A 9,738-nucleotide genomic window follows, 5' to 3' on the forward strand; every position below is an offset into this window, starting at 1 on the left:
TAGAAAAGTATTAGCATAAACAAGTACAAAAAGTAGAATTACTCATTATGCAGATTGGTCCATTTCAGAATAATATGTTTTAATTATAATTATTGATGCATTAAAGCAGGGGTGTCCAAACTTTTTTCACAGAGGTCCACATACAGAAATATATACGAAGGGATGGGCCGCTCACTAGAGGTACATTGCCTCATAAGTTAGCAAAATCAATCAAATGTAGGTCAATGATGCTTGTGAGTGTTGGCAGCTCATCCCTTAAAACAGAAACCTCAGATTGATTACAATAAGGAGAAATAGGAAGGGTATATTTCAAGCTTGCTATGTAAATAAGTCATTGGGCTTTTTTCTTATCAACTAAGATATGTTAGAAAAAGTTTCCAACTTTAATTGACTGAATTTATTTGAAAAGTGGTCTTAACACATGAATACTACTGTGTAATATATTATTTAAGAAGTACAATATAAGACAAGCACAAGTTTGTGGGCCATATTCCATTATACTTTTGGAATTTGCTGAGGGCCGATTCAAAATGGAGCGCGGGCCGCATTTGGCCCACGGGCCGTAGTTTGGACACCCCTGCATTAAATTGTTATCAAAGCTGGTAAAGGTGCAGCAAGTGTTAATTCTTTTTTATTCTGCAGGGTAGCTTGTGAATTTACTCCAGGTGTAAATTGGATTTAAATATTGATACTATTTCACATCATTAATCCAAATATGTAAAGTAACTAAATGCATCAAATAATTGTAGTGGAGTAGAAGTAGAAAGTAGCACAAAATTGAACTCGAGCACAGCACTTGAGTAAATCTACTTAGTTACTTTACACCACTGATAGGGACCAGAAGTGCACTCAAATGTCAGTGTGTACTCAATATGCAGAATGGATCATTTCAGAACAATGCACATATTATATCATTAGATTATTATGTTTGCATTGTTGTGATAATCACTTTGATGCTGCAGCTGATATCAGGTGGGGCTGCTTTGCTTAGTATAAATTAAATGCACTGGAGTTCATTTACTATATATGCAAATTATCCATTTTCTACCTAGCATTTCAAATGTAGTTGCATAAGTTGTTAAAATAAGTTTCATTCTGGGGAAATAATGATGTTAAATCCAAAGAAAGAAACATTCTCATTCTTAAAGGTGATCAAGCTGTTAAGTAAGTAGCAATAATAGATAGAGAATTGACAACATGAAGTACATTATCAAGCAAATAAAATAAACATACCAACTCAGACTTGGTTTATAAAATGTTTTATTTATGTTAACATAGCTGATACATAGGGATTGGAACAGTTCCACAAGGCTTTAGGGGACTACAATTGAATGAATAGTAAAACAATAGTGGCCCAAATCTCTAATGACAATCACTGGACAGACTTAAATCACCCACTTAAAGGATGTGTACAAACCTGCATTTAAAATGACTTAACTTGAGACTTTGACATGTGTGTTACAGCATTTGTTCCCATTCCAGTGTAATATCTCCAGAGATGCATTACAGAATTGTCTTCTTCCCATTAAAAAGGTCCCAGCATTTGTTCAGACAAGCCACGCGATTCCCTCCCCCCAAAAAAAACAACAGGCATGCTTCAGTGAAAGAGTGGCATCATAACCAGGGCAGAAAGTGAGGATCTAACCAATTAGCACTACTTTGCTGTTTTATACTATTTGTTGCCAGCATGTAAAGTGCACTAGCTTTCCCTGCAATATTCAAATGTAATCAGTTTAAGGTTCAGCTGCTGTAACCGTAGCACGTAATTGTGTAGAGACAGACACACTTTGAAAAGGGTATGGGAGAAACTAGTTTTTATATTGAACATTAATTATTGGGAACAATTCCAAACGGTCTCAAATGATTTGATAAAGCATCCAGTTGTTCAATGATGGGACTTTAGTTTATCCTGCCGCTAAAATTAGCTAAGGGTTTGATACCATGTCAAGCTATGGATCACTTTTCTACGGCTGAAACTGCACAAATGGGGAAGGCCATGACAAACATAAACCAAAGGAATGGAGGGTTTCTCTTTTCACCAGTTGCCAAAATCTACATTATGAAAAGAATTATTTATTCATTATTATTTCCTTACATGACTCTTTTCAGCAATCAGTTTCATTGGTAGAATGTTTGAGTGGAGCAATAAGGAATGAAGGATGTGTAAAAAGTTTTTTTTTTTCTTCCTTTTGTTGTTTTTAGAGATGACCCCAACATCGAGGGTTGGCGGTTTTTAGTTTTCATTTTCAGCCTCTTGTTGTCCCTCAGCCTCGCACTCATCCTGGCTAGCAGCATCTGATGTCCATAACTGAAGAGAGAAACACAAATTGAACACACAACTTTACTCAAACAGGCAATTTAACAATCTTAGTTGTATTAGGATACAAGTTACATTTTCTGGCAAGACCATGAATCAGGATTCACACCCATTTAATTATAATTTAGAGTAAAACGACCAATAGTATCCTAACTCATTGTGGGCTTGGTTATTGCTTACTTTATGAGAAGTTACCCCTGCTGCCAAACCCAAGTGGGGGGGGGGGAACAGCTTAAACAAACTAGCTAACCTGTTGGTTAACTAAGGACACTGCAAATATCATGACTGCTGATTGGGTGGACATTGTTGGGAATTAATTTTCATAACTGTTTAAGATGAACTGTTAATGAGCATCGGAGATAATAAGCAAAAGAACACCTTAACCAGAGCTTAATTGTGCAGAAAATGAGGAAAGTTTTCCGATTATCAAAGTGTAAGTGATCCAGTATCCAATAGGCTGTCCTGCCAACTTATTTTTTCTTGAGGTACCGACTTTTGTATTTATAGTAGCTTGTTGCCGTCACTTGTTTGCCACCCAGCTCATTTGTAAGGAGGATGTACATTTTGATTAGGAAGTCAGGTGTTTGTTTTCCCATTCTGTTTGACCATCGCAATGCTAAGTCATTTTTGTTTCAGAGCTTGATGATAAGCAGTCGTTTTTTTTCTGACAAGGCGAGGGAGGTCAAAGTTTAAGAGCCACGGTTCATTATTAATTTTTAGATGTGTAGCCATAGTTCCTTAAATGGTAAGGTCTTTGTAGACGCAGCTACCAGAGTACACATCACCAAGTGTAAATAATCCTTGACACAAGAAATACATTTTCCAAAACCTTTTGTTAATCCTGAAGTGCGGGCCATTACACTCATTGTTAAGGTTCATAGCGTCTCCGCCCTTACTATGAAATCAGGCTTTTGTCCTTGCCCAAGTAAAACACAAACACATTTGAAGTTTGTTTGAAGGAAACAGACTATAAGAAAGACAATTAGGCAAACATAGTGCAATTGTGACATAGTGAAGATCATTCTTGTGCCATGAGAGAAGGGAACACTCACTGTCAGGTTGTCCCTGAGGAGCTGCATGATCAGAGTGCTGTCTTTGTAGGACTCCTCATTTAGCTTATCAAGATCAGCAATGGCTTCATCGAATGCCTGTAAGCAAAAAGAAAAATGTTGATACATGCAACATAGTACACCTGTAGACGAGGTAAAGTGACTGATGAAGCATACAGACCGTTTTAGCCAATTCACAGGCTTTCTTTGGAGAGCCCAGGATCTCGTAGTAGAAGACGGAGAAGTTCAGCGCCAGGCCCAAGCGGATGGGATGTGTGGGCTGCATTTCAATCTTACTGGTTTCAAACGCCTTCAGGTACGCCTCCTGTGAGTCTGCAATGGTCTCTAAAAGGTAACAAACAGAATAAACAAAAAGGGTCAATTGATGTTTTGAGAGATAAATAAATATTAAAATATAAATTGAAACTGTATTTTTAGGTCGTTTCAAAAAAAAAATCTATTAGGGAGAGAGCTACAGACAGGATGGGTTCCTCTGAGGGAGTTTTTGTCTTTTCATAAGCTTTGTGGGCTAAACCAATTTTAAATCATCTTTTGTTGTTCACATTACAATGATGTTTTATCAAACTGCAAAAGGTTGTTTCAGGACATTTTAGTGGAATATTGGAATGAAGATGCACAATGACAACAGGTCAGCACTTGTCGACAACAGCTTTTTTTCTTCCTCTGTTAACAAGTCAATCTTAACACCTCAAAGCCAATATGAGTATTAAAAGATATGCCTATGGAAAATGTCTGTATAATATTTATTTTCATAATTGGATCTGAAATGCAAATCACTAGTAGGAGAACAGGGAGTGCAGATAGGGACGTTTTTTTTCTCTTCAATTTTTTTCGTTTAGAAGGTTCAGGCCAATTAGCTGCCACCCAGTCGTGTTTACCGTCCTGTGAGATTGGGGACCTGTGGTCACATGGCCGAAAAGTCTTACTTTACGTCATTTCCAGCTCTCAGCTCGGACACACTACTATTTGGATGGTTAAAAAGGCACAACCCTTTAACATGCATTCTAAATGACTACCCATCTTAAAGACCGTACATAAAATGAGAAGCAAAGTAGCAGGAACAACACAGACAATTTGACAGGAAGGCATGAACTCACTCTTTTTGTCATCCCCGGCAACTTCGGCGAGGTATCTAAAGTAGTCCCCCTTCATCTTAAGATAGAAGACTTGGCTATCGGAAGTTTTGGATTTTTCAATTAAATACTCATCCAGCAGTTTCTGTGAAGACAGAAAACACAAGATCAATTTAATCAGATGCACTGAGAAAATATTTAACCGTAAGACTTGGCACACTGTGACATTTGACTGACAGATGAAGAGACAAATCTGAAGGATGATATTTAGAATAAACAGAAACAGCAGACACGGTACGTATTTAGAAAACAGTTTCAAACCACAGTCAAAATGGGCACTATTGGTGTGTGAGCAAACGCTAAATAGGTGGGGCTCACCCATTGTAAGTGTCCTACTAGCATCCATCCACCAGAGAGCACTACTACTACTACTACTTCATGGCTGCTCAGTTCAATGATTCATATGAACAGTTCTGCTCTATTAGGTGTATTGGCTTACTGTGTGAGCTAAAGCTTAAGTCTCTCCTGTTGGAGTCTCTACAAGGCCAGGCCTCAAGTGTGTCCCAAACTGTCTTTTGCCCAAAAGTACACACATTACTCTCCTTCTGTGCCTTATTGCTGACTCCTGTCTTGTTGCAGATGAGGCATAACCATCCATACCCTACCCTTTTGCTGGCATGTTCAGTTTCAACAGTCACAATAAATGTGTTGGTGAGTTTTCTAACGCAACTGTATTTTCCTTCACTAAAGAACACCTACATATTTTGGAATCAAATTACAAAGCATAACATGTATTTAATCTATGCTTTACCAATGGTAATATAGCAGTAAAAAAAATGAAATGAAATCCTGGAAAATAACCACGGCTGATCTGCATCATTGAAACCATGTCTTATGCTCATATTAAACAATTTAGGGAATATATTAACTAAACAATCAGAATGAAAATGCCCAATAACTTCATCCTAACAACAGTTCTGCCTGAGAGGGTTGTTAAGATTACTTTTTTGCTAGGACCTAAATACATTTACTTTAAAAAGAGCCATCCCATCCAAATCTGGGGAAAATAACCTTTGCTTTTCTGAGCCTAACCCAACCCAGGAGCCACTCCCCTGTAATTTACTGACATAAAGATTAGCTCAGCCGAAACACATGTATGTCTCAAGTGCTAAACATTCCTCTATCACTAAATGCTCTACACAATAGAGAAAAGAGGGGTAGCCTGGTGTTTTAACACAATGCTCTGGTTTCAGGCACCAAGTAGAAAGCAAAGTAGAGTGGCTGTGGATCAAAGCCTGGTTTTACGTGTGTGAGATCTTTAACATGTCAGGAATTGATATATTCCCTTTCTTTAAAAGCTTCAGATGTCAGGGTAAAGTATGCCGTGTCTTTTTCTGAAGATCAGTGAACCGCATAATTTAGCTCGGCTGGCCTCTCGTCTAGTCTACGAGGCCTACATTCACATCCTGTGTAGAAACTGGAGTCCCTGTTGCTGCCTTTAGCTGAGATGCAAGAGCTTGTGGTTTCAGTCTTTTTTTTTAAGGAAACTAGAAAAGGGGCACACAATCATCTTACTTGACTATTTCGGTGTCTACACTTCTGCCGTTGTGGGTGAATAACCTACCCGTCAGGTTTTGTGCAGACAAGTTAAGGTATGAGGACTGACACACCCTTCTCTGCTGACAAACTCTCAGTCAATACTCAATGGCAGAGATACTGAGCGCTGAGTCACAGCTGCGCAAGTGCGTATTCTCAGGAACACGTATGGAAATCTGGTTGAACAAGAATGCCCCCTGCAACGTTTCAGTGCATTTCTAAAGACAGCAGCAAATGGAAATTATCTCAACATTAGTGCTAAGCTTCTGCCCAGATCTCCTATAATCCATTATCAAGGCTGGGTAGAAAAAAAATGCAACGCACCAATCTGTGCTGTTGCATTAGATTTAACAAGAGGGGAAAGTATAACACCAACCCCCTAGTACTCCAGCAAAGCTAAGCCTTTACATGTGTGTGTAATGTATGAGAATGCATTTAGCTCCACTGTCAATCACAGCCTCATTGGGTTCAATAAGTGGCTCTGCAGGCGGGTGTCACTTTGATGATCTGTACAAACTGGGCTTCAGGGAGTGTATGAGTTGTTTAGGCATGTCATTCTTGCACTGACCAGATTCAGCTTCTATCGGCCAGATGGGACTACATGGATACTAACACATCAGAGCTTTATAGAGCAAGAGAATATAGCATATCTTCCTGTGAGTTCTCTCTCCACACATTCGGACCCACCTTGCTGGTGTAATAACTATGACCTTTTGTCAGTTCATGCCCTCAAAAGATTTCAGGCTCATTGTTCTAATTCTAGATTCCCAAAAGACATGAACAGTGGGAGGACTACATAATACTTCCTTGTCCTTTGTGGCCATAGTTACAGGAGGAGCTTACAGGAAACAGGGAAGATGCAATTTAACACATCTTTAATGGATAAATATATACCACTTAAAATGTTGTGAATACATATAAGGCATGGAATCACACCTGAAGTTGACCACATAGTGTCTTTCACCAATTCCAAAGTCTATCCCTTAATATCTAAGCTAAATCAGATATTTCTCTTAATACACTTGAACACCTTGGCAACTTGCCTCGAGAGTAAGAATGAAACCATACTGCAGCTATGGCAATCACTAATGAAACTTGATTAAATCATAATGATGTACTTATGAGGTTTTTAAGAAAGGGATCTTTAGCTCATATACAGATAACATGGAGAGAGGGGGCAGTCTTAAACATAAATTGTAGAAATATGATATTTTACCAGGACGTCGTTGCAGATATCTTGTAACTCGCTTTCCACCTTCCCCCGATATTCCTTGACCATCTTCTGTTTATTCTCACTTTCCTCGCTCTTAGTTTCTATACTGGACAACACCCTCCATGCGGAGCGCCTCGCCCCGACCACGTTTTTGTAGGCGACGGAGAGCAGGTTCCTCTCTTCGTTTGACAGCTCTTCTCCCTGCTCCGTAACCTTCTTCATCCATTGTGCCATGTCGTCGTAACGCTCAGCCTGCTCGGCGAGCTTGGCCTTTTGAATAAGATCCGCTTTTTCCATAGTGTTTGTATGTCTTGGAGACGTATGGACTAGAAATCCGGAGGGACACTACAATCTTTGTAGGATTGTTGAGCTAAGGAATGGGCGTAGCAAGAGATCGACGGTGTCAGTTCCCTCAGTAAGGTTACAAGCTGCGTAAAGGAGAAGATTCAATTAGGTGTGGATATAAATATAACGTTAAGCAAATGCAGTGCAAAATGGCCCACCGATTATCATGACATGAAACAACATACATCCGCCTGGTGTGGTGGTGCTGGAAAGTGGTACCATCTAGGTTAACAGCAGTCATTGAAATGCGCTGAACGAATAAAAATAACGTTTACAGACACTGCTTCGCTTCAACCACAATTATCTTAACTTACAATAATAAAAAAGACCCAGTGTTGCCTTTATACACGGTGTATAAGCTGAAATCGGCTAACGTTACTACCATTGCAGCCACAAAGCTGTCTGCTGCTGCTGCTGCTAGCTATGCAAGTTAGCAAAAGCTAGTTGGCGTTAGCTACATCGGCCACTCCTTTAAAAAAAAAAAAATGTCACGTTAGCGTTACTCACACTAAGCATTAAACGAACGACAATATCACAGTTCTGCAAACAACCAGCGTTTATATTCTTAAAGGGTAGAAACAAGAAAAAGACTCATCGTTACTGACCTGCTGAGGTCCAAATTTGCTCCTGAAATTGATCCGATTTGAGAGGTTGCTCAGAAAGGCAAAGAATGGCAACAGCAGCGAAAATACAACTAAACATGCTCAAATGGGGCGGGTCAACTTGATATCAACTATCCAATCGCTAGTCGAAATCTCACTTGATTGTCAGGAACATTTAGGTGTGTAAACGAATAGTTGTTTAGCGCGGGGGAAAGAGGCGGTCCGTCTGGGCTAGTTTGGTAGACTGGAACGCTGCAGCGGCTGGGGCCACGGGGTTTCCTCCAATTAGAGCAAGGGACGAAGACGTCATCGCATTGCCATGGTGATGCTCGTCCAATCACTCGCTGCCTTCACACGCCGTAGTTTGCTGTAGGCGGGTGTGGCACTCACGAGACAATTCGCCTTCTCAAATCTTTATTCACGGACAATTATATGTTATATTGTTTATATAACCAACATAAACTATGAATGTACATCTCACACGAATGGTCTGCTTAGTCAAAACCTGATGTAGCTCTTTTATCTGTGCCATAGACCTCCATTGTTGTCCAAATATCTTAATCTCATCCCACCAACACACAAGGACTACAATAACCTAGTGTAATAAACCACATTTGATAGTAAAATGTTTACTTTTCTTTTCAAAACATTGTTATTTATGTCATCTTGGGGGGAAAACTGAGTTACATGTTTCTCTCCTTCGAAATGAATGACTGTGCCCAACCCAGTATTGACAGTTACAATTGGGGCCCTTAACAGACATTAACCAAATACACATTGCTCTCTATTTAAACTGAATAAGCGGCTTTTGTTGCATTTAAATACAGCCTTTCTTATTAAATGGTTTGCCTTGTACATTTGTACAAAGAAAAGTAGTCTATATTCAGATAGATTTGTTTAGGTATCTGACTATTAATGATTTTTGATGTTTCTGTGAGATTTCTTGACCATTATTTTAAGTAACGCTGTCATGTTTGGGTCTATTTAAACAACTTCATCTGTAACCTATATTAAAGGACAATAGATGGACACACTCAGGGTATCTCAGTGATGGGCTGTGTTTTCCAGTGTGTGGTGGAGATGAAAATGGCTATGTACTCCCTGAAAAGGATCTCAACTCAGGAATGTCCCCCGTTGGACAACTGAAATTATACCTGAGAACTTTTGGCAATAGTTGATCAGATACAGATTGACTTACACATGCTGTGCCAAGCATTTCCCCATTTGAATAAATACCTAGAAAATGGCCATCCTCTGTTTTTAATTCTTGAAGAAAACCTTAGTTTTTCTTGAAGGCCTCCACAATGATCAAATAATCAACAATTGAGAAAAGTCTTGATGAATTTGAGTAAATATTGGCTGTGTTAAGCTACGGAAAAACGATATCAAAACATGTGGTAGGCCTACACAACTCTACAATGTTTTTTGACTTAATTTCCCAAATTATCTTGTTTGCTTTCATTAAAATATGTAAACACACACACACACACACACACTCACATCACATGTAAATATGTCAACT

The 9,738-nt window shown here is 39.1% G+C and overlaps 1 protein-coding gene across 1 annotated transcript; it reads right to left on the reverse strand.

Moving 5' to 3' along the window:
• Positions 1–1,243: 1,243 nt before the first annotated feature.
• LOC117467558 (14-3-3 protein beta/alpha-like) lies at positions 1,244–8,328 on the reverse strand. Its single transcript, XM_034111242.1, has 6 exons — positions 8,220–8,328; positions 7,273–7,697; positions 4,485–4,605; positions 3,548–3,711; positions 3,370–3,465; positions 1,244–2,308 (listed from the first exon to the last, which is right to left on the reverse strand). The coding sequence occupies exons 2-6, from the start codon at positions 7,564–7,566 to the stop codon at positions 2,234–2,236; spliced, it is 750 nt and encodes a 249-aa protein (XP_033967133.1). The 5' UTR covers positions 7,567–7,697; positions 8,220–8,328; the 3' UTR covers positions 1,244–2,233.
• Positions 8,329–9,738: the final 1,410 nt, after the last annotated feature.

This window comes from Pseudochaenichthys georgianus, chromosome 22 (genome assembly GCF_902827115.2).
Source record: "Pseudochaenichthys georgianus chromosome 22, fPseGeo1.2, whole genome shotgun sequence".
In the NCBI taxonomy this organism is placed as follows: Eukaryota; Metazoa; Chordata; class Actinopteri; order Perciformes; family Channichthyidae; genus Pseudochaenichthys; species Pseudochaenichthys georgianus.